General features: G+C 37.2%; 1 protein-coding gene across 3 annotated transcripts; it reads right to left on the bottom strand.

The window, feature by feature from the left end:
- Positions 1-829: 829 nt before the first annotated feature.
- LOC135683984 (TOG array regulator of axonemal microtubules protein 1) lies at positions 830-26026 on the bottom strand. 3 transcript variants are annotated; one of them, XM_065199426.2, is made up of 21 exons: positions 21092-26026; positions 15196-15446; positions 13355-13587; positions 12139-12284; positions 11634-11710; positions 10602-11340; positions 9719-10235; positions 9267-9318; positions 8706-8885; positions 8318-8423; positions 7605-7691; positions 6844-6992; positions 6186-6344; positions 5371-5497; positions 4859-5025; positions 4646-4697; positions 4286-4420; positions 3767-3811; positions 3083-3254; positions 2304-2390; positions 830-1736 (listed from the first exon to the last, which is right to left on the bottom strand). In XM_065199426.2, the coding sequence occupies exons 1-21, from the start codon at positions 23081-23083 to the stop codon at positions 1495-1497; spliced, it is 5715 nt and encodes a 1904-aa protein (XP_065055498.2). In that variant the 5' UTR covers positions 23084-26026; the 3' UTR covers positions 830-1494. The 3 variants fall into 3 exon arrangements, with proteins under 3 accessions (XP_065055498.2, XP_065055489.2, XP_088966542.1); XM_065199417.2 differs by having other exon boundaries at positions 15196-15449; positions 21092-26025; XM_089110416.1 differs by lacking the exon at positions 21092-26026 and adding an exon at positions 17768-21075 and having other exon boundaries at positions 15196-15449.
- Between the last annotated feature and the right edge of the window lie 220 nt (positions 26027-26246).

The following is a 26246-nucleotide window of genomic DNA, read 5'->3' as shown; positions in this document are numbered from 1 at the left end:
TGATCTAAACGGAGCAGGAATTCCCTTCTCGTTTTGCTAACACCCTTGTCATGGTCTTCTATTGTTCAAGTTTTGCTTAGAGGATGGTTTTTGGGTTTATTATCTGGTATTATTGGTCTAGGTTTTTGGCAGTGCAATACTCAGAAAAAATCCCCTACATCAGCCTCAAGGAAAACTTTTGAAAGAAAAACAGCTTTCTACAATGTACAATAGGGCGATAATGGGACGAAAATGTCAAGGGGTAAGAGGTTAAGTGAGGACGAAATTGGAGGTCTAGTGGATTTCCTTACATCACTGTCGGTAGTGTAGAAAAAGAGGCAGTTTATGCGAAAGATGCCCTTTCCATATACCTGCTATTGTATTTAACAACTTTGTTTGAAAGGCCCCTCGCTCTATTTATAGAATTCCATCCTCGGTCATCCCTAGTTGTCACGGATACATTGTCACATATCATAGTTTCACCTTTTTAGTATTGCACCACTTTTGCACTAAATCCTTATTCCGTGAAGCTAGTATTTCTGAAAGTTCCATTTATTAGTATTCCATGATAAATTGTCCTGGACCACTATAGGGCTCTCTCTATTGCCAAATGTTACTGTACTAGCATAGCGACAACTATATTTTCACAAAATTCATCAGTGTAAATTCCATGTCGGGCTTTCGATTCTTTCTCTGCCCTGCTTCAGTGGGGTTTTGATTGAATTCAACCGATAAGGCTTAATACTCCTTCAAACCTAACACAAGTTACCTTTTTAAGCTTGGTACAAAGGTTGCCAAAGAACAAAACGCTTCACAAGTGAAAAAGAGTCCAAGTTAAAAAAAGAAGCAATTTCTTTCTAATTTAAATAATTCTTAAAACTTTCGCATATTTACATGTAGTGTTTATTTATGCATTAATAATAACTACCAAATTAGGTATCGACTGGCAGTTTTGTGATATACAAAGATGTAGCTGATACTGTATTTTATTGAGTACAAGCGTGGAAATAAAACATAATCAGAATCAACTGAATTCTGATAATGTCGATATGATTGCCACCAGCGTGGAGAAACATCTGGCTGAATGACAATGGCGAAACAGGAAGGATGCCCGATTTAGCTATATTAAGCAAACCATTTTGAGTAAGACTTCTCCAGTTACTTTATCTATTCGAAAGGCCGTTCAAAGCGCGCGAGAGAAGTCTTGGATGATGACGCCTGGTTCCCCATTGTCTTGGGCGGCGCGGCGCAGGTATGCTTTATAATTTTCTGTATCAGCATTAGAGCATTAAGGGAATCTTTCGGTAATCAGTTCCCAAGTTAGAAATAATTTGTCAAAATCCAAAAAATTATCTTAAATATAAAATTGAAAACAAAGCTTTAAAGCTATGGTGGTTTTAATCAAACCCCCCTAAAATCTAGATTCAGCCAGAGGGTAATTCAGCCAGTTGTATTTAAAAACCCCATAAAAATTTGAAACTTGCATAGAAACTAAGAAAATAAAATGATTAAAAGCTACATCATATAATGCTTGAGTTTTTCTTTCACGTTTTTTCCTTGTGATTCTGCTTCGTCATAGAGAGATTCTCCATAACAAATATAAAGTTCTTCACACAACTTTGCTGTTGCTGTGCTAATATCGTTTCTAGCATTGGCAGCACTCCCAACTTTTGATGTGGACAGCAAGTGCCAAAGTACTGGTAGAATATGCGTTTGAACCAGACTCGGTTTTCTTTGAAATACAGGCGTTACTAAATCTGGAAAACAGAGAAACAAACTTTGCTTAGACCGGCAGAACAAGAAAATTGACTGAAAAACTGGGCAGATCCAGAATAAAAACAGAAGTTTATAATGTTTCTTCAAAACAAAAACACTCTTAGAGTAATAAGAATGGTCACATGATCACAGGTCCCACAGGTTTCTTGGGGCAACAAAAAGCTACGCCAAAAACCTTTCTTAAACATATAAATTTTATCTTGTCAACATAAAATTATCGTGAATGGGTAAAAAAGGCTTGGAACTATAAACGGTAATTCCGTACTCAAAGTGATTTTAAAAACAAAATACTTCAATTTTAAGGTAGTCAATATTAGGATTAAATTAACTAACGAAATAATCCAAATCACTGTCACTCTAATGTTCCTCTTCCAACATCCATTCATGCTTTTTGTAAACAGGCTGGATCAATAACTTTGAAACAGGGAAACTAGAAACATAGTAATGGGGATAATAACATTTTAACATTTGTGATGCCTAAGGTGTCACAGGATTTGCATTGTAAGTGATTAATGCAATTAAGTATTAGAAGCAATAAGATCACAAACCTGCTAGACGCATTGCCATTTCTGGCTTCACTCGTGTGTTTCCGTATCTAACAGCCGTGATTAATGGTTGTAGTAAAATAACGTTATCTGAAAGGGAAACAGGAACAGAAATTGATTAATCCAAAATTAAGCATAGTGAGTATAAGCGATCCCCTAAAGAAGAGAATACTTTTCAAAGAGTCAGACTATGTTGATTTTTTTAAAGGTACATAAGGGTCAATTGGTATTATCTAAAAGGAGATGTTGATAAGTAATGCCTGGCAAAAGGGGTGCTTTCTGATTACATATGGTTGAGAGGACCATGACCTTTTAAATAAGATCATATATTTTCTTATGCAAAAAATAGGTTCTTTGACGCAAGGTTTATAATCAGGGATAGACTTTCTGTAAATTCTTAAGCTCTTCTTTACGGGGATACACTGCAAGCTGTATCTTAAATTTTAAACTATAATAGCTTGGCCATAATAGCTTGAAGCCCTCTTATCCTCAACTTTATATTTCATATTTAGCTACAGAACATAATGTTCCCTTTTCATTCTCTTTTAAGGTTTCACGTAGAGGGTATTCTATTTCTATTGAAAATTGTAACTCAACTGTTGAATCATTCCAGAATAGTACATTTACTCTAGTAACAGATCGTATAAAAACAAAACTACTGTAAACATAAAACTAGTTACACGTCATATTGAAAATAAAAAAACAAAAAGCTAGGTTAAGGTATTCGCTTTGGAAAGGTTTTGACTTTATCTTTCCAAATGCAAATTGAATTGAACACGTACCAACAAACTTAGTCAGCGAAATAAGTACTTCCATTCCAGCGTTGTATATAGCATTATTTTTCGACGCAACACATGACGTCAGTGACTGCATCAGCAATGTGATGAGGGGTGTCAGGGCATCTCTAAGGATGGGGATTGCTTTGTTCATCGTTTGAAGAGCTTGCAGGTTCACCTACGGCAAAAATCCTCTTTGACTATCTCCAAAAATGATGCAACAAACATGAAATTTTTAACTAAAGCTTCTAAGCATGAAAATCCCTGAGCTTAGAAGTCATCTTGAAAAATGGAAGAGGCTGTCAAAGCTAGCAGAATAAATATGGCTAAGACATGACTTCGTGTTAACTTTTTGAATTAAATCTTTGGAAATTTCGACTACCTGGCCACACTGTATACCTACCTCACTGCACAGCCAAATTCCATGTCTTGGTACATGAAGTAGTAAGAGGATGTAAACGATTCGGTTCATAGTTTTACTTTTTATTACCGGTATATGACGCATATGATTGCGTAAAATAGAAAGAATAATGAACTCGGTTGAAAATTATCAGACAAAGGCATGTGGTATACTATACTATACTATACTATACTGGCAAGAAAAAGTTGGGAATCATACGCAAATGGCTGGTAAAGTTGGTTGAGAGTGCAACGTAACACGGTTGGTTGATCGGAGTGCAGGATACTTACTTTGCTGTTGGAATCAGTAAGCCGTGGTATAAACTTGTCAAAAACCTGAAATTAAAAATGGAACTGAGATTACATTGAGATAATTATTTGCCATCAAAGATCAACTCTGACGCAAGAGAAAATCAAGCCGCATAATTTTGGGGTGAATTTGAAAGTGAAATCATAGATGCATCCCTGTCAATCAAAAGCAAGATCGCCCATTATAATTCCTATCTTTTAGTGGAAAGTCTTAAGCTTTTGAAAGTTGTGAAACGCTGTTATAAAGAGCAGGTTTTGGATGGATTAAGAAAATGATACTACAAGAAAGACTCTTCAATGCCTTTGATCTATGCTGTACTCCCATTTTGTCAATTGTTGGCTGAGTTTTGTGACTCTCACCCTTGTTTAAGTATTTTCTAAATAACTAAAAGAGGAAAGAAAATCATCATTGTTTTAAGTTCGCACCAGAAATAGCTGTGGATTGCTTATTTGTTCGTTAACTTCAATAAATGGCAGTAAAAGTCATTGTAAAGCACCAACCTTGCTAATGTGGCTTGCCACTCCGTCTGGATTTGTGCGTACGAGATGGTAAAAGTTCTCGATAGCATCTAATCTTGTTTTCCATTCATTAGCATTTAAGCCGGCTATGGATTCCAGGTCCAATGGCCTTGCAGGCTGAAATTGAAGAAATGATCGCCTTTTCAGATTTCTATCCATTCGAGAAGTAGCGATTTTGTTGTCTGTAGCAATCAAAAGTGCGAAAGGTTGCAATGTGTCCAATTAAGATCAACATGTCGTATTTTCTACGGTTAACATTGTACTGATCAAACCTTGCAATATAAGGCACTCTCTTATTATTATTATATTATATAATTATTATAATATTTCAAAGATACAAACCTGATATCCTTCTGAATTTTGTTGTTGCCGAGCAGCTTTGTTCGTGCTTGCCCTGGAAAACAGTAGAAAATACCATATTAAAACAAAAAATTGAATTCGATTCACATCTATAAATGCTTTGACACTATATAGTTTTCTGCTTAAAAAACTGGATTATTTTTCTCTCATCCTTTAATATATCAATCAAGATTGATTAACAATCTGAATCCGTACCTGACAAGAGCCTTATTGCCACTGCCTTGGCGACCATCGACAGCTGAGTGGCTACCGTTGAAGGTAGAGCTTCTGGCAACTGAGTTACTCGCCACTCCACTACCGGCATGGCGTTGGGAACGTCGAATGCTGGCAGAGCCATGCTCGTTCGGTGCGTCTCTCAGACCCTTCGGAAAAACATAGTTGTTATATTAACAATTGAAAAAGAAAAAGTCTAGCTTTAAACAATAAGTCATTTTGCAAAATGCGTCAGGAGATCAAGGTGTTTTATTCATTTGCAAGTTTTATTATCATTATTTTGAAAGTAAGGGAATGAGAGGTTTAATAGCCCAAGCAAAATCATCAAAATAATCCAAGGGAATATCATTTAAGATTATGACACCTCAAATGCAATAAAATAATCCGAAATTCTTCTATAAATTTGCAAATTGTTTCATTCAAGATTTTATAAAAAAATCCCACAAAAATCAGTCTCGAAAAGCAAAGCTGAAACTCTAGGCAATGTTTCCAACCTTGGCCTTAAGATTCTCCACGATATCTTTAGCAGGTCGCACATTGGCTTTCGGCAGATGCTTCTCTATCAATCGTTCAAGGTCTGGGTGATCAATCATCAAGTAAAGTATACATCGTCCGTAGTACCTAAAGGTAAATAACAATTAAATTTTTTTCACATGTTAAAGTGTCATTGACCTTAGCAATCGATTGCTAGATCTTTCAGTCAAATTAAATAGCCGGTACCCTAAATATCCTTACAGTAAGCTTTATTCTTATTATTTGCGATTCACAAGCCATTCACTATGCATTTAAATGTATTTGACTTCTGTTCTATTGATTTGGGTCTGCTTACAAATCATATCTATCGCAGCTATTAAAGAGCATTTCAACGAAACTTGAATCTCCCTTACTTTACTTCGCTAGACTTGTTAACAAAAAAAGTGATAAATAGTTTAACTTAGAATAACAAAATCAAAATAACAATTAAAAGATACATTTTTTTGAGATCCATCAGAGCTTTGTCATCGCAATAGCTTATATAATGAAAACTACACAAATATTTTTTAAAGCAACGGCACAGATTCTTGTGTATTATCATTTCGAATATAAATCAGCACTTCTTTCCTCTTCAAAACAATGCAAGGAAATTTGTTCCAGAGGATAAATTGAAAAGTTTTTCACCATTCAGTTTGTCCCTGCTGCTTTCAAAGCTTCTTATTCGGAGAACGACCTCCTGTCGGTAGCATATCAAAACCTGTTTATTAGGCCATGTACTCTCAAAGGCTCTATATGGAACCAGTTATATGGGTACTCCCACAACATAAAAATTTACCTCGTCTCTTGATTACCGTCCACCGCAAACTGAGCAGCAACTGGTAAGATTCGTTCCGTGACGTCTTTGCCACCGCTCAGGAGGCGCGTTACGCCCATCCTCTCCGCCAGCTGCGACAAAAACCTTGCACACATTTTGCGGACTTGGGCGTTGCGATGACTGGCAGAAAATCAACAATAGTACTTATACTACAAGTTAATGATGATGTCACCTGCATAATATAATAGGGGATGTAGCTGTTCATTCAATAAGAAAATCAGCTGCCATGTCAACAGGATGACGACAAAGAACACTATAACGCAGCTGTTGCAAGTAAGGCCACGAGAATCTACCTATAAACCACTAAAGGGAGGGGGCAAATCTACCTACTTGCGTCGCCGTCTATGTCAAGCACGCGCACCTACTTATTACTACACTTAAACAGATAAGTGGTATCCAATTCTGTCCCATATCATCTACAAACACATGGTTGACTGCACATATCATCTATGGGTGATTGCTGCAAACATTGGTTCTTTGAATAATTTCCAAGCTTTCGTTTGAATAATGTACTACCCCTAAATTCTGTCATAAATTGCTAGACTGCTAATTAAATCACAGAATAAATAATGAAATAAAATGTGGCAGACACGATAATAAATAGTGGTTATGGACATACCCAGCTCCGCCATTGATAAAAGCACCCATTGCTTTCACGCAGTTGACATGGCTGGCGACTGCAGATAACGACTTTTCGACATCTTCTTTGATAAATGCATTTGATTCACTGGACTTGGACAGCAATGTACTTACGACCATATCAAGCTCCTACCAACCAAAAATAAACCATCCAAATAAAGCGGAGGAAAAGCTGACAGGATTTTCAAATCTTCAGATATTAACAAAGAAGTGTTTAAGAGGAGTTTTCATGATCAATTTTGATGGCAGACTCAAGAAAGGGAATTGTTTCAGGTAAACTTTTATTACAAGCTGTATTTTTATCTAAGGGGAAATGGTCTTATATCACTGTTTAGTGTTACATACTTCACTTCAAGAGGTGCATTTTCCCCACAAATTTCAAGTATTGCTAAAGTTCAATTCTTCAAAACAAGCAAATTCAAAATACCCTCCTGAGATGTGAAAAAAATAACACTTTAACCCTCAAAAACGCTGATAGTTGGACACTGTTGATTCATCCACATATTTTAGAACCTTAACAGGCCTTACACAGGCCCAAGGTTGCGAAAGATCTAGAACGTTGCAAGAAGGGGCGTGTTAAACTAGGGGTTGAGGAATTTGACCCCCCTCCCACAATTGAAGAAATCGATATTTTTTGGCTTGCTCGTAGAAGTTAAAGTTTCCACTGCTTTAACAACCATTGCTTTCAAGATGTCACTCAAATTTTATTAAAAAAGTGAAATAGAGGTAAACTGAACATACAGGCTCTATTTGCTTCGGTAAATAAGAGACAGTCTCTCCCAGACACTGGATTGCAGTCCTCGAAACTTGTGAGCGAAGATTCTTTACCTGAAAAAATTGTCTCGTATTGGTAAACTTGAATATACACTAGTGAACGAACACATGTCAGACATCATTGATAGAAATATGCTTATGTTTTGTAGCTTTAAAACGGTGAGAAAAAGCATGCATTTGTGCCAGCTACCGGGTTTCTAAAGACCTAAAAAAGCAACAAAAATGACTTTTGATCACAATGCTATTGAGTTTTAAGACTTTCGATCTGTTTTAGCGGGGGGTTTGAAGAAATGCATTAATTACAGTGGCAAAACTTACGTGAGACAAACTTGGCATTCGTTTGTAAAATCAATTATTGTCAATTGGAAAGCAGACAGGAAGGACTTGGACTTGCCCCCCCCCCCCCACCAAATTAAGCTTGATGCACCGTTAATTGACATTCCACATACTTATTGACAAAGAGCGTTATGTCCGTTAACCTGATCTAATTTTTTTCCTTAAAATCAAAACAAGCAAAATATTTAAAAAAAACTCTCTCTTGCTACGAGTCGCTCCTGCAACGGCGTTCCCGTTCCTAGTGGCTTGCTTGTTTAACACGTAATGGGTGAACATTGAAGCTATAAAATATCACTAAAAATAAAAAAAACAGCAATTGACATGAAATGCGCAAACATCCTTACTTCTGCTACAATTCCAAGGCAAACTGTGTGCAGGTGCTGACAAATGACATCTGGATGGAACATCGCCAGCCTTCGAAAAGTTTGAAGCCCTTCACATTTCATCTCCCTGCGCAACAACAGGCGAGCATGACAATATTGTTGATACAAACAAATGTTGAAATGAAAGGACGTTAAATTGGTAATGATAAACAAGAAATTCAACATGCATATGATCAACGAGCTATTTACTCAACCCAGTCATGTCCAGAGCAAATCTGTCGAAAAACCTCCCTTTGAAAACGAGTAATAAATGTGTTTTGCATGTCCTTGATCTTGATCTCACATGATCAAAATATGTATATAATAATTAATTATCAAAATTAGATAAATAAAAGGCTTCTGGCTTTACCAGTCTTCGGAACTAGCAGCAATTTGTCGCAACCCGTCTTTCAAAGCCAATTCTGGATTATCGAATGGATTCATAGGCTCCACTGCCATATGACCCTCTGTGCAGGAGCGTCGAACAGCACTGACGTCAATTTCGACATGATTTGGAACATGAGACCCGGATAATGCTCTTCCTTCGCGCCTATAAAAGGTAAAAAGCTGTTAGCGCTGCGCAGCTACTTTGATTACAGAGTTTGCTAAATTGGTTTTCAAAAATGCACTGTAAGGTAGGATCATTGGTGGAGCACTCTCGTCATAACACATTAACAACATACATTCTGTAGCTTCAATGAACTACAGTCAAATCGTTATTTCTATTTACCAAACGATGATATCAAAGAAGTGTCTTAGCTAAAATTTAAACGCACGGATGACTTTAACAATCTTCACGCCGAGGTCAATGTTGGACGAGATGGCCAAAGAATGTGCACAGAACCAACAATTCAAATCACAATATCGATTATGGGGAATAAGACGAATGACATTTCATATTTTGATATGCCAGAAATTCAAGTCCACTCACCTTTCATTATAATTTTTCTTCAGTCTTGGTGAACGGCTAGCGGCAGGTTTTACTGAAAAAGTATGATTCATTGTTATATTTTCCTGAACAAATAAAGTAAAAAAGGTAGAATATATAATGGATTGATCAAAGTGTCAAAACTATGACAATTCCGAAAAAGTTGGATCAGGAAATGCAGACTATCCACATTTAAACTTGGTGATCTTCAGAAGCACAAAAATACAATTAATTCTCCCTAAATCAAAATCCCTGAAATTTTCTATCCTAAAATTTACAAAATGAGTTTTATAAACCCATTAATCCATAAATCCATTGTAAGCCAAAACCATTAATAAGAGCCCTCCTTATCCTAAAAAAATTGCCTCGATTCTTTTTTAATCTTTAATTATGAGTTTGCCAGTTACGAATAAAGTGGCATACAATAAGACAGTGAAGAATTGACAAAAACTCACTCGAGTTGTTATTTGCATCATCATTCATTCGATTTTCAGTAACACCACTGCTTCGCTCACAGTCACCAAGATTCACCGCGAACGCTTCATATTTGGTCGTGTGACCTTCATTGCCATTGTTTTCTGCAGCGTTGGTCATCCTTTTTGTCCTGCGCTCTTCCTCTTCCTTCTTCTTAGCCTCAATCTCTTTAATTCGCTTCAATTCTGCCTTTTTTCTTCTCGCTTCTTTCAACTCAGCTTCAGCTCTTTTCATTCTTTCTTCCTCGATTTGTGCCTCAACCTCCTTTTCCTTCTGTCTACGAATTTCTTCCTGCCTTCTCATTTCTAAATCTTCTTCTTGTTTCTTAGCTTCTTCACTCTTTCTCCGCATTTCTTCGTGTTTCACCTCTTCTGCTTTGATCAGGGCTTCCAATTCCTTCATTCTTTGTTCCCTACGATTCAGCTCTGCTTTTCTAGAAAGCTCTTCCGCGCGCTTCATTTCTTCGGCATCTAATTTGGCTTGCATCTCCCTCTTAGCCTGTAACAGCAAAATCCCATAGTAATTGTTTGTACTTTGTGCATAGAATAGGATGGTTCTATATAGCAAAGCGTGAGCAGCTCTGCCTATACGGCATTGACTGTTATGTGTCGGAAAGGTAAAACAGCAAATCTCATTCAATTTTTTATGCAATACAACAGATGTAGCTTAAGTGCCTTTTTATTATTTACAAAAACCTTTTATTTTGACCATTAATTTTGACTCTTTCTAAAAGCCCTGGTACTTATCTTTCTACATAACTATTAAAATAACGCCGTGTCCGATGAACCACTGTAGCAAATGAAAAGTGCCACTGTAATAACCAAAATACCAATAAAAGATGACAATAACAAAAATACTACTAACATTAAGCTCTTCTTGTATTCTCCTTTCTTCCTCCTCTTGTCGCTTTTTCTTTTGAAATTCTTCTTCTTTTCGTCGTTCTTCTTCCTCCTTTTTGCGCTCCTCCGCTTTTAGCAAGTCTTCAATTCGCTTCATTTCCGCTATTCTTCTATTCCGTTCTGCTTGTTTTCTTTCTTCGGCTTCTTTAGCCTCCCTTTCAGCCTTGAGCCTTTCCTCGGCCTCTTTTTCCCTCTGCTTTATGAGAGACAGTTCTCGTTTGCGCATTTCCTCACTTCGCCGCTGCTTCACTCTTTCAAGCGCGGACTTTGACAAACTTGAATGTCCCTTGTTCGAGTCCTCTGCCCTTGCCTCTGCCATTTTGTCAGAGTTACCACTGTGTTCGTCTGAAGACCCCTCATCTGAAGTTTCTTCCCTAGCTCCATTTGATTCTGGGATTTCAAAGTCGTCTTCATAGTCTAAAGAGTCTTCTAAAATAGAATCCCTTGCCATGCTCTTACCAACTATAAAATTGTTTGCTTCATTCCAGCCTTCCTTCTTGTGATCGTGAGGCGATTGTAAACTTTTTTCAAGCAGTTCCTTGCGATGGGGTTTTTCTCGTGGGCTTGGAGTTTCCTTTCCGCTCTCACTGGTATCTGAAGAAGGTTTCGTTGCATCACCCTTGAGTGGCTTTTGCCTACTTTTGCGAGCAGATGGGCTTCTCGCAATTTTCGGCCGTGAATCAAAAGGTGATCCAAGCTCTTGGCTGATGGAAGGGAACAAAATCAACCGTTAAAGGTCTACTGATAACGCATAAAAATTGTACTGTTTAATTTGAACGCAGGTCATTTAAAACTTCAGGTAGGTGAGCCTTGTGAGCTAAGATTGAGACCTAAGATAACGATGAGATTAATATATAGATGAAATAAGATGAATTCATGAACAACAAATGCTCAAAGGATATTCTTTACACATAGTAATACAAGAAAAATATATAGCATTGCTGCAGCTCGAGAATAAAATAAGGGACAAAAATGCATATATTATAACGCAAAATACCTTTCGTTGGTAACTTTCTGCTGCTTGAGTATATGAGCTTGTTGCTTTATGTTTGCCAATGGATCAACAGGTGATTTCTGAAATAAAAATCAGATTATTACATACCATCATAATTTGTTACATTTGACAAAGAAAATCAACTTTGTCCATCTTTTCGCGGAAATAAACCTATTATTTGAATCCTTGCAATGAAACATGTTAAGCTAAGAAAATAAAAAAAGCTAAGTTGCCGATATCACCTGTCAAAAGAGGCTACGTGCCAAAATAAATAATTCAAAACTTTCTCACAACATCAAAATATAGTGAACTCTCCCAGCAAAGGACAGATTCGTATAATTTCATCTTGAAATGATTTTTTTGTGAACACAGCTTTGTAAAGACAACATCTATCAATAGCATTTTTATTACGGACACATGAATGCTGGCCATACAGGTGTCCGCCACATGACTGTTATCATGTTATCGGAGCAACGAACAAAAAAGATTTATATGGTACTAAGTGCACCTTTTTCTTGTCATTTTCTTCCTCGTCCTCCAATTTCAGGTTGTTCGTTTTATCAAGCTCCAGCCGCAACTGTCGTCTCTTTTTCGATGCTGATCGTGCAATAGCTGGTTTGAGGTGAACGGGACTCTCGATATCTCTAACAACATCTAGGACATACAAAATGACTGCTTTAAGAGGCATAGAACCCGAAGTTGATATTTTTTTAGATCACTTTGCAATAACTGAAGTTCAGGGTATCTGATCTTGAAGGAAACCATTGGTCTTAAGGGCAATTTTAACGTGGGATTTTATGGTACATCTCCGTAGCATTTTTCCGTTTAAGAGATTAGATAAATGGTCCGTTTAAGAGATTAAGCATTTGTTGAAAAGGTAAGAATAAACAGTCGTAGCATCGATACTTTTAGAAAAGCCATTCACAACCTTGCTTACAAAACAGGAACGCCTTTTCAGTTCGATCATTTGCAGGTTAAAAAATCTACAAGCATAGATGTCACCGTCATCAAGCTGCAATGAAACTGAAAGAGGCTTCACAGTTTCAGAACAAAGTACAAAAACATGGAGACACCAATTAATATTAAAACTCTTTCTTAAGAACTAAAGTGAGAACTGAACTTCAGTGAAAGAAACAAAACAACTCATCCGACAGACAAATGTAAGAAATAAGAATTGTAGTGAAGCTGCATTCGACAATTATAATTTAATAATATTTAAAAGTAATCTTTTACATTAGCGACAAACCAGGCATACTGGCAGCTAGCATTAAGGTATTATCTCCCAAACCTTTATATTATTATGAAAATGGTGGTATGTGTATCTATATAAAGACTCCTACGCAAGCTCAACACATATCCCTTTTTATCTCGGATTCGTGGGCGTCCTTAAAACTGGAGGATAAAACACGAAATACCTTAATTTCGTGTGATTAAATTTGATATCAGGCTCGCGTCAGGTTATACCTCCCACTCTATTGACATTTGGAGCAGATTTCCGACTTGGTCCATGTTGCAATAGTAAACGATTGTAAAGATGGAGAAAGAAACAATGTCACGGAATTGACTGATCCTTAAAACAGCAAGATACCTAATGCACGACACATCCAACCTCAGTGAGAGTAAACTAGTGACCAAGCAAAGAACATGTCACTGTCCAATAAAACATCATTAAAAAAGAAGATTCAGAATTGAACTTCCAATCTTACACGAAAATGTAGTCTTACCTGTTTCAGGGACCGGTGTCCCAATGGGCTCAAGATCAGCAGGTTTCTTAGCAACAAGCCAGTTACGACTTTCATTGTACTCAGATCCAGACCAAGATGCAGAAAGCGGCTTATCCTCGTGTGGTGCTACTGGAGAACGGCTGCCAGATACAGGGGTTCTAATTGTGTCTCTCCCGATTGCACTCTTGGGTACTAACGGGTTTTGGGGGTCCGAGGGGGAGAGTGGATTACCCCTGCAACAAAGATAAAACGAGGTACTTTAAATACAATTAATTGTAGAAAAATAGAAGCAGGGTGCTTGATATTACTGCCGCATCAATGCCACAATGCCCCCTTTTAAAACTGTTTTCCAAAACTGTTGAAGAACGTTCATAGACACACGAGTGTGAACGTTCGGTTTGCTTAACATATACCCAGCTTTAAATCAAATACACCAGTTTGATACCATACCTCTCCAATCTTTGAGTGAGCAGCATAGCACTGCAAATTTGAATGAATAACAAAGAACCCCTTGCTTGTAACTCAGTAGTTGTTAAGTATGGAAGATGGAATGCAGCATTCCATCCTTCGAAGTACCTTCTAAACTTCGAAAAAACACCAATACATGAAAAAAAAGTTTGGTCTAGAGCAAAATTTTATAAATGCAGAGACTGTTTTTAAAAAGGATTATTTGCAATGCATTATTAACAAATCAGCAACGACTATTGTCCAAAAATAGATATGAATGTGCTTCAACAGGTGTTTCGCTTTTCATAGTGTAATTAAACTCGCACACATTGGCCTTAAAATCCTTCCATCTTAAAACAAGCTTTTTGTATAAAGAGAAGGACGGTTTTAAGTTGTTACGCTAAGTACACGCTTGATGTGGTCAGTTGCAAAGCTTTCACAGCTCTGCCTATACAACATCGAGCACTTTACGACAGACCGATAACAGTAATTTTCATCGAAGCAAATTTAGATAGAAATTTTGATACAAAAATTTCTGTGGGTTAGCAGTTCACTTTTTAAAATGAATGATGGGTCTGATGAGTTATCTCATATGTGTTGCACTTGAACTGATTTTGGCAAATCGATAAACGTTTTTGGTAAAACTAAACTCGAATCTTTTAGAACCCTGCCCCTAATTAGAGATGTTATGAACTCGCAAGTCAAACTCGAACCTTAGATCGGCTTCCAGTGCTATTTGGTTGTTTTGATGTCGTTTTTAGCTTCAAATAACAAGTCTCTTTCCTTTATCGTTAACGAACACCCCTTTATCACAACTTGGTGGTCTGTATCAATGATCAATATCCATAGGACCATGATAAATTCCCACATCAAATCTCGTTGCAACTATGAACTGAATGGTGCCCCAGGGCGGTCCAATTTAAGAGAAGGATCATTGTTTTAAAATCTAAAACCGAATGACTATGTTTGAATACTATTATCCACATCTCTTAGCCTTTCCAGAGTCAGGAAAACATTACGGTCTTGTTGGGGAGATGAGTTCTCACTCCTATTGTTTGAGACAAAAGGCTAAATGATTTGTTCGAGCCAATCAACGTCGAGGGGCAGGGACGCATGCGTATTCTAACGAATTATCCCTACAAAATCCCGGGCCATCCTCAACACCAAAAGCCAGGGAACACAACGAGACATCGAGGAAGTCCCGAAAAACAATAGAAGCTCTTATGACACAACCAAGCCACGCCCACTTTCTATTGTTTTGTGAGGAAGGTTTGCCTTCTAGGATGTTTTTGTCTGGAGAAAGGTTAACAACTTTTCTGGACTCTGAGCCTTTCATAAGCCTTGAAAAAATAGAGCAATGTTCAGGGTTATCGTGCTATAAAGTACAAATTTACCTGTTTAGAGTGTTGATCATGGTGTTATCCGCCTGTAAACCAGCCTGCTTCAGCTTTCTCATTCTTTGTTTGTACATATGAAAATAGGACCCAACAGAATCACTCTTAACAAACTCCAGGTTCTCTTGCTGTTTAAGAGGCATGGTGCCCAACTTTCCTTTGATTTGGTATCTCTCGGTGTAGCTAACGTTTTGACCAGGTGCCCAGGAATTTCTGGTTGCGTATGGTATGGGATCTGATCCTCTGTCTTCCTGCTGAAAAACCATACCAGCCATTAATTGCCGAATTCAAACGTTAGACGTGCATTATACTTTAGAAGGTTTCATGAATTTTACATTCAATGGCGTCAAGTCTTCGCTGGTTATAATGACGCTATTGTGATCACCTCTACAAGATTGAGCATTGACGATTAACGTTTCGAAAACATGTGCATGGCTGGATCACGAAGAATGTTTTGGTGGATGGCTGCATATGAGAGGCGTGAACATAGGAAATTGGATTGATCATGGTTGAGGTTTCACATTTAACGTAATTAAAGTTATGACGAATAAGTTAGTAGCAGCGACAAAACATGAATCGATGTTTCTTCCTATCTTAAAAAAACAACAAAACATTTAACCGCTACAATTTAACTTATCAAGCAAGTCTAAGGTGAATACAAAGGCTCCCTTTAGCTATGTCACATTCTTGCTAGAAAAGGTCGGCAAACGAAATTTTACTGAAGCTGTGGTTGCACGGTGCTTGTGACTTCGTTAAGAAAGATACTGAGGCAAATAATAAAACAAATTGATGGCGCAAAAGCCCTATATACACATTATATTGGTTCTATTTGTGAAGATTTTTTTGTTTGTAAGAGAACGGAGAAGAGATTTCAGATATTTTCTATTTGGTCGCACAAAAATTTTGTCCGATAAACAAATTTTGTTAGATTAACATAACCTTTTTTGTAATCTTAATATACCAGGCTCAAGATGAATACGTCATTTTTATGGGACTGCTGTTAGGTCAGCCTCTTTTACAGAACAATCCCCTGCTTTTGAATCGAGTTAAACGCATCTTTTGGCAAGAAACCGTCTACATGAAACCACTGATCCCCTTCAGCCTTCAGAAGCTGCCCGCAAATGATTCCTTGAAAGAAGGGAAGGGAATGATTCTTTTCACGATTAGGCACCTATTTCCTGTTCAACTGAGATAGATAATAGAAGGAAGAACTTCTCCCAACTGATTACACGTTTTTTATAAGGAACCTAGCTCAAGGCCTAGTTCCGAAAGTTCCTTATTTGTAGACCTCAAATCATCAAATTGTAGTACCAAAAGTTCCTTAATCGTACTTGATTTTCATTGCAACATCAAGTGCCATAAAAATAGTACAGAAACAGGAAAAACATAAAAATTTTGAATTTTGCCTTGTGCTAGAAATCAGGAGAAAAAACACAAAGAAGGTTATGTATAGTGAAAATCTCACTTTCGATGTTTTGACTACAACAAGCCTTCAGCATATGCGGAAACTACTCAATGAAGAACTTGACACATGAATAGCAAACAAACACGAATAGCGAGTATTGGTTGCAAATGAATGGAACCGGCTTTTGAGTTCTTGACGCTTGCAGTTATAAAAAAATTTTCAAATCGAAAAGTTCCTTAGGGATTTCGTTTTCAGTAGTATAAGTTCTATATTTCGGCCTTCTACATGTAGGTGGTTCCTTATAAAAAAAGCGTTTATGTGTTAAATTTTCAGCTCTTTAAGTTCAGTATAAAAAGTCGCGTACTGCATATGGCGTTTACGTAGATATTACAAACAAAAGTCATGTTTCAGTCATTGCCATTATTATTAAAACAGGTACTTAATCATAAGAAGAAAGACAGCAAGCTTGCAGCTTTGAAATTTTCAGACATGTCATGACAGGTAGGGCTGCAAGTCGAAGAAGATGCAGGGATACTCCCTTGCTGTCTATTGGTATCAATATACGCTTTTTAGAGCCAAGATACAGTAACTTAACAGCTAGCAATATTTGTCTGAGTTCCCATTACATGTGCATCGACGAAAACATGGAAAACTTAACTACATTATCAATAGAACTAGCAACGGCATTGATTTTGAACATAAATAAGGAATTAATAACAAGAGATTAAGAATGAGAATTTTATGCCGTTAAAAATGCCCCCATTCTGCAAATTATGAAAAAACTACTTGAAAATGCAAACTTGTCTACGAAATATCTTTGATAGAAAAGAATTACTTTTACTGCTTATGAAAATACAGACTGACCGTTCGCCAAACATTTTCTGTTTCTGTAATATGTTGCTTTGCAAATGATCTGAGCATAGAGACTAATAAAGACTATATTCAACAGGGACTAATTGGAACGATCAATTATCATTTGAGCACTTATTAACAATCGATGTAACGAAATATGAAGCTTCGAGATCCACGTAGCCACTTAAATAGCGACAAGAGCAGGTGTTTGTTAAAAAATCATCAAAGTGACTAATCAGATTTCAACCGGGTTAGTCTTTTCTGTTTAACGTCTGAAAAAGAAGTTAGCGATCTCAATCACTGAAAACAACAAACCTATTCAAAATTTGTCCATTACTACGATATATCAAGAACTGTTTAAACATTCCTGAAGAGAACCGAAGGCTACCAGAGATTTCTTTCTGTCCTCGAGCCGTATGATAAAAGAAGTAGAAAACATTGAGTCATTTCTCCTTCGCATCGCCACATTCTAGACTATATTGATATCTGTTTCCAATTGGATTAGAAATTTAGCTCTGCTATTCGAGTATTTCAATAATTTTGCCATTTTCTTTTATGCATGACACGAGATTGCGTAAAATAATTGATTTTCAATAATGTCTAGTTTATATGGTTTCTACGGATTCAATGAGATTGTGGTTGTCTAGGACACCTCTGGGTCAGGATTATCTCTAATCTGAGGTTGACTATGTGAGATTCCAGGGCAAAAAGAAGGCCATGCATTTTTAGCAACAAAAATGATAGTCTATTAATCGTATTTCGTATTTCATCTGTTAAACGCACACTCTCGAAAAACGCCCCCTCCAATAAACGCCCTCTCCGATAGACGCCATTATCCAATTAACGCCCCTAAAGCTAAGAATAATAGCTCATATTCTCGCAAGGTATTCCGTGAATAGAATTATTTTGTTAACGCCCCCTCCAATAAACGCCCTATCCGTGAATAAGACTTATTTTCTCAAAATGGCACACTGGCAATGAAATATCATGTTGGGAACGAGAATCAGTTAGCTGAAAAGAGAAATACAAAAACAAAAAAGACTGGAAAGAACTTAACATCGACAAACAAATATCTCACATCAACCAAAATAAACGACTGGCATAAAAGATGGAATAACGATGGATGATATTAAGGGTGTTCAGAAAAGCTATAGGGTGGAATTTGGCTTTGTGTTCTAGGCTATTCTAGAGTAAACCACTGCTTTCATTCTTCTTCACTGATTTGGCGGCTTCTTGCCTTAGTCCCAAGCGTAGTGAATTTTTAAAACTATTTTAGCATTAATAAAACATAGTAGCCAGATGGTCTTTGGAAAATTACCTCTTTAACTTCAAGACTTCAAATCAATGCACTTAAATTTAGGTCGTTTCAAAAACACAAAATTCAAACATCTAAACCACTTCAAGCATTTCGCCAGATGGTTTAAAATTGACGCATTTATTGTCAAGAGAAAGAAATCGTGCATGCATTATAGTATTATACAAGAAAACATGATAAAATGAAGTCCGTGAAACTGCATTTTTCGAAAGATCAAAGATCCATCTGGCATTAATATTCACAAAAAAATTGAAAAGGCTCTTAGAAGTAGCTACATCTGAAGAAAATTAACTTCATAGCGCATGTTTACTGAGATCTTTCCTCGAGACTCGGTGTGTTTCAAGATTTGTTGGTGAGAGATTATTCTGATTCCGTTAATAGTTTGGCATTTACGGAGAGAAAACCAAATATTGTGTCAAAAACGTTTACTGTGACCTTAAATTAATTTACAAAATATTTAAATATCGCCTCCAAATATTGCATAGCAGGCAAAACCAGCCTTTTGTTTAGAAAGAACCGTTGATACAAATTCATACTTATAAAGGATGTCATACTCTGTTTGATGGGTTTTAGAAGTTCTGGTGGATCATAGAAGCATTAAATTTTTCCACCAAAATATGACTAGATAAAGAGTTTCAGGACTACATTATCATCATAATTATTATCAAAATCATTTTCGCTATGGTGAATCATACTAAGACCATAGAAACACCATCTATAAAGACATCTACCTGCAAACAAAGCTGGTAGCCCTAGGCCAACAAAAGGGGTAATATAGGGTTATACAAATAGCCCCCTACAGAAAATTTGTCTTCTCTAATATTGAAGTATATACCATCAGTACTGAAGACAGCTGTTCATTAGCCAGGTGGCATGCAAGCATCATCTGACCAAGCTCATCAGATCTACTACCTCTTAGCCTCTTCCAACGTTGTACTTCATTAGGAGTGTTGGTTAACAAAGGTCAATATTCCCTTTCTGAGATTCAAGCATTAGAACCTGCCAGCTTTATAAAAGGATAAAACTTCTTCAAGAAGTTTGTGCTTACCAATATCTCTGTAGGCATTATGGCCAGAACCCCTTTCACTTTCCCCAATCTAGGAGGGTCCTGAAATTCTTACTTTTAGAGAATCTGTAGTATAATTTTTAAAGGCAATTCAACTGCAATGCATTCCCTACTGTTCAATGCATTTGACGCATTTAACAAATCTTAGTATTTAAAAAGTAAATACCTTTTCCACCCAGACCAAACAAACATCAATTTCCCAACTACCACTTAACACTGATTTAACTAGTAAGCTATTACATTTAGCCAAAAAATTTTCTAAGGAGCTCGATAGAGTGCCAAGAAATTTTAAGGTGCTCAGTTTGTCAAGCGCCTGCATTTTTGTTCCTCACAAGGCCTGCTATGTATGTGTATCAAGACAACATTGTATGTTCTATGTAGTCTGCATTTACTGATTGTAACAGCAAACAAGGCCCACAAAATCCAGAAAGTAAAAAGTTATGATTCTGCAATGAATATCATAGAGCACCAAGCTCTTTACGAAAACCAAATGAGATTCAACAAAAATTTGTGAGCGTATCTGGAATGTTTTTGACAAATGCCTGTGCTAAATCTACATCAAACATAAAGCCTAGAAAAATTGATAAAGAATGAATTAGAAACTTGGGTTAAGGATGCATTTGAGGATCTCAATGGATTAGGTGGATTTTCTTTGAAAAGATGTAGTGCCAACCAAATTTGATGATGAATTTCTAGAAGGGCCATTAGTACCATTGGCCGATTCAATGGGGGGCAACTAGGGGCAGTTGCCCCTCCCTCAACAAGTTGAAGCAAGTCTGGCATCCCTTTTTTGGAAACTATGCGCCCCTTTTGAAGAATGAGAATCAAGTGAAAAAGTTTCTAAGACCCATAAGTTAATTTGCTGCAAGGATTACCTCAAAGCTATCTTGTTTATTCCGAAAATTGATCTGAAATTTTTGTATACAGCGAACTCTCGTCATCAATTTTTGCAAATTGTTTAGCGCCCCCACTTCCAACTGCCCCTCCTTCAAATTTGCTCTGGATCGGCCCCTGATTAGTACAACACCTTTGAAGTAGGCTTAATAGTCAGAAGTGACCAGGGCCATAGTGTTCTCTGTTTCATCGCTCACCTTACTTTACTTTCTGATTCCAAATCCTTAGCAATTGTTTGATTTCTTTATCATCTGACCAAACAAAGCTATTGTCTATTGATCCCAAACTTTCTTTTGACGATTTTGTACCTTTACTGGTGAGGGCAGTTGTTTTAAATTATTTCTTAAGAATTTAACAAACTTACCGACTGAATTGGTGCACTGCCAATACTTTTTCTTGAAGAAGTTGTTGTTTCATCATCACTTTCCCAAGGAAGTCTTTTCTTTCCTGCGCTACGATAACGCTTTACAATTCCTTCCCCTGAGGTTTTGCCTGACTCTCCTGATAGGCCTGACGGTCCATAAAGGATCCATGAGACATCAGGTGGTACTTGCAGAGAATTATGCTTCACCGCTGTAGTGACTATCATGGAGTACTCTATGGTGCCTTCTGGGGTGATTTTTGGCAGTTTGCGCCTTGCAAGTCTTGCTTGAACTGCTTCCATTACACCCTCCCCCTCTGGATTGAGCTCAATCATATCAACTGATGTCACTAGAGGCTGCATTCTCCCTGGTCCTAGGCTTTGAGCAATCACAGCAAAGCACTCAAGAACAGCCTGTCTAACTTTTCTTTTTGCATCTATTAGCATTGGTGCAATTAAGCCTGGCAGTGTTGTGAGATTGAAATCAGAACTAGGGAAAGTCAGCAAGGCGGCAGTGATCATATTTATGATGTCCTCTCTTATCTTCGAGTTGCGATGATTCAGGCATGGCATTAATGGCTTGAGAACTGCCCATGGTTTTGCAACATGCATCAGATTTAAAAGTATTTGCATATTTAGCTGCTTTATAACTACCTTTGAATCACCAAGTTTTGTTTGCACAACTGCAAGAAGTAGTTCCATATGTGGTCTCAGGTTATCGCCAACCTTTTCAATAACATCCCGTAAGATATGTAAACTTGTAAGCAAAATTTTGAAGTTTGAATCTTCAACAAATCTAGTAAGCATCTCTAACAAATCGCCCAAACTGTTCAATAAAACTGAATTATCTTGTATACTCTCAACAAGTAATTTTAATGCCTCGATTCCATTGGCACGAGTCTTCCAGCTACTGTCCTCCAATTCTAGAATTATTTCAGCTGGAATAAATCCATAATATAGAGTTTGGCTTGTGGAATGCACACCATTCTCATTAGGAACACTTTCAACAGAAGATGCTCGTTTAGAACGATCACTATATCCTTTTGTTTTACTTAGTCTTTCTGTGCTTCTTGCTCTGACAAGACCAACCCTTTCAGCACTGTTGACTGGTTTTGGTCCCGTTTTGTCAAGACTACTTGTAGATTTTGCTAAGGGACTGTTCCTTTTCAAATTACTCAGTTCTGTTCCATTAACAGATGTGCCATTGGATTTTATTGAGCCATTACTCAAGGTTCTTGCAATCAGTGAATGAATTGATGTTTGCTTTTCGACTGCTGATGCATCCTGGCCAGCAAGAATTGATTTTTGCACTCCCAAATTATATTCTTTCTGAAGCCTGTCTGGCAGACGATTGATATACGACAGAAATACATTCTCTCCAAGAACCGATTTAATCTTCTCTAAACAAATCATTGATGGGGCATTATGCTCTGATTTAATGGAGCTTACTTCCAGGCGGTGCACTAATGCACTTATTAGTTCAAAAATATCTTCCTCCGCAAATGCTGGAGTGATAATGATTGGCAAAGCAACCATTAATTCTGTCCTGGTCTTCGCATCCCCGCTGTCAAGTTGACTAATAATAACGCGAAGCACATCCTGAACTCGGTTAAAATGTTTCATATAAACATGAAGTGTATGGACAGTGCATTTTTTTATTGCTGTGTTTGAGAAACACAGGTTTGCAACTAGTCGCGGGATAATTTCTTTCGTAATAATTTTGTCGCTTTCTCCACCCGTTTCTAGGCACGGGAGTACTTCAGAAGTAATTTCAATCGACAGCTTCCTCGCAACTGGAGAATTGTCTTGAAGACCGTGAGCTAAGAGCATCAAAACAGATCTGAAATTATCATTGATGTATTCCGCGCCATAGAACGTGCAGCACTTCTGCAACTTCTGTAAAGACTCTAATCTTTGTTCTTCATTTGGCAAACTTTCGGTCCGCTTTTCCATTGGGCCTATATTTTCTCCAGAAATGGTTTTCTGAATGATCATAGCTACAGCTATCGAATATTCGCACACCACGCTCTCCGTGAAACCGTAAATTGAGAGACAACCTTTGTAGAACTGGAAAGCAAACGATTGTTTGGTGACATGGTAATTGTTCCAGATTACCCTAAATGTTTACAATTTTACGTCTGATTGAAAGGCTCATACCTCCTTCAACCAAACATTCCCTTGGATACTTCCACGCAAAGCATTGCCAATTGAATTCTGCGTCATAGAATGTCATGATTCTCCAGGATGTTGTTAGCTCTTGATTTATTACAATAGCAGTTTCCTTGGGACATATCATCATTTGGAAGGAAATACACCCTATGATTGTGACAATATTGGCAATCGCAAAACTGTACACTATAAATTTTATCTACTTTCTTTTAACTTAACAGTTAACATTAACAGTAAACATTAATTTGTATGTACTTAATACTTACCATGTTAAAAACAAGGAAAATTACTTAAAAATCTCAAAGAAATAACAAAGGAAATAAAAATAATATGGGTCTGGAATCCTTTAGAGAACCCAGGATTCAGGATAAAAGGGCCTCCGAAGAAGGGGGCCGGGGCCATGCCCCCTCCTTTTTGCAAGACAATAGAGCTTTGTTCGAAATCTTTTGTTATGATTGTGAAATTTTCCCTTGGCCCACCCACTTGCCAACCTGCTTCGGACCCCAGGAATAAGTCCCAATATTTAGTTTATTTTGTACTTAAATAATTTTTTAAACAAAAAAATCTTTAGCAAGTTTCTTATCAAAATCATTTTTGAATAGTTTTTAAGGTACAAGTTAGTCAGTAGGGGAAGGTAGGCTCAATGGCTGTGTCGCGTGAAGGGGGACTGGGAGACAATTCCCCCAGATTTTGGCAATAGCAGTTTTGTGTTGCGTCTGAATTTGATAAGAAAATGTTGGGAGAAGGATAATATTTTGACAAAGTATGCATTGTGATGTAAATTTATCATTTTGAAATTGTCTTAGTCTTTACGTAGCGAAAGGTTAGCCATGAGCTGTCCCTATTGGTAAATTTGTGGTTGCCTGCTCGTAAAAGGCTGCTTTCTCAAACTTAAAAGGGCATGGCCTTACAACATTTTTGCCCCTCACAGCTGAACCACCACTGGTAGAACTTGTTGTTTCAAGTGTTTTATGTAAGCTTATTTGTACCTCAAAGCTTTTTGTTATGTGAAAAGTTATCAAACAAGATTCCATGCTTCATAAATGAATGAATCTCTTGAGAAAAATTAAGCAAGTACGATTCCCTTGCAGACCACGACAGGTCTCCTATCGATTATTTCCAATTTGATCGAAAAAATGAACCTAATTATAGTCCGCAAACCCTTGGGGCTTACTATCACAAGTTTGGTGTTTGTCTTTATTCATTGGTAAAAACACTTCAATCAGTACAATATCAATCACTCATGTGTAAATAACCATCGCGGAGATCCCAGACAAGCTTTCAACACTGAATTGTAACCCTGAATGAAAAAGTTTAAAATTTGAAGTTTGTCCTTGCTCCCTCCAATTTTCAGCTTGCATCGGAACTCCTGATATCTATAAATGCTATCAACTTTCATTTTGACAACAAAATTGTACCATTAATGATATTTGTTAGTATACATAATGTTTGCTTAAATTGTGCTATATTATAGATAGCGAAGTTGGACTCAAACGCGCCTCTTAGACGGTGTTGCATTATTGTCGTCGGTGCCTATATACTTGTAATAAACTGCTCTGGTTATTGATAAAGTATTTGAATTTTACTAATCTTGGATTAAGGTAAAATCGTGATTCTTTTAAAAGTACGGACTGAGTGTCATGTTTCCCTGAAAACAGTAGGCGAAATATTATATTTGGTATGTTTCGAATATGTCTACACTTGTAGATTTGAGCATTGCAGTATTTTATAGGCGGAAGGAAAATAGACAGGTCTCACCTTCAATCTGGTATTACTGAGCAAGCAGACACCGTTACCACTGTAGAGCATTTCCTTGGTCATGAGCCAGCTTCATTGATACGTGACCGGCTATTTCCATTTTTGTTCCTGAATATCTGGAGACCTTCACACCCCCACACAAAGCCACGCTGCGTTCAAGACGTAACTACCTCTTTTGCTTGGAGAGGGGTGGTGTCAAAGTTTTTGTCCGCTTTTTTGGAAACTGCTCGACGAAAATCTTTTAAGCCTGAATCTGATGGACACTTGATAGAATAGTTCCTGTAAGTTTTCGGGGTGTGAAACTGGCCTCCATCACGTAAATACAAGCTGTTTTTAATTGTTAAATCTTCAATTCCTGTTTGGTCTTACGCTAATTTCTTCAAAACTTTGAGGTCTGCGATTGGGAGCAAGTTGTCTTCTGGTTAGCAAGCTATCTATGTAAATTTTCAATAAATTTTTTCAATAAAAGTCAATAAATTTAGCATCGAGCTCCGTCATCCGAGCAGTCTAATGAAATATTTTCCTCCATCTATCAAAGCAGTTTCCAAAATCAATGGTAGCATGAACTAGAAAAAAATTATTGTTTGTGAATCCATTATTCACAGAAAACCCAATGGATATATAAACTTTATGTATATATAATGATGACAATTATAATAAATCCTCTGCCACAGGGGTAGGGCATTTTCTCGCAAAAGCTTTCTCAAGATTATGATAAACTAGATCATGTTTGATGACGGGGCTGCGCCTCCTAGCCACTCAAGCTCTAGTCAGAATATCATAGGACACATATCTGAGATCGTTCTTTGAAAACATTTCGAGCTTTTATCATTTTGTAAATTGGTTTCTAAATACGGCAGGTTCCGAGCTAAATGTTCGGCAAAACTTCAGAATGACACAACAAATAAACACAAATATAGTTTTCTCAAACGTATATCGTTGTACGACTTGAACCACTAAGCCTTTCACAAGAGCGAAGTGTACGTGCTCACAATGCTAGCTCTAACTCTTAACTAACTCAGGATTCGTAGAGAACGATTTATAAATGTTAAACTAGTTCCTTGTACAAACAAAAGATGTAAATGTGCTAATCTTAGGTGTCTACATAAGAGGAAAACAAACTAGAAAAACAATAGGAATGTGTCTAGATACGTATGTATAAGCTGAGTCAATCCATAGTGTAGTTCTTAAAATAATACTATAATAGAGGGTGGGTTTCCTTAGTGAAAGT

This window comes from Rhopilema esculentum, chromosome 10 (assembly GCF_057945365.1).
Source record: "Rhopilema esculentum isolate cy_ngs chromosome 10, ASM5794536v1, whole genome shotgun sequence".
Classification (NCBI taxonomy): Eukaryota; Metazoa; Cnidaria; class Scyphozoa; order Rhizostomeae; family Rhizostomatidae; genus Rhopilema; species Rhopilema esculentum.
The sequence above is the reverse complement of the archived record's forward strand: the minus strand, read 5'-3'. Positions and strand labels throughout refer to the sequence as shown.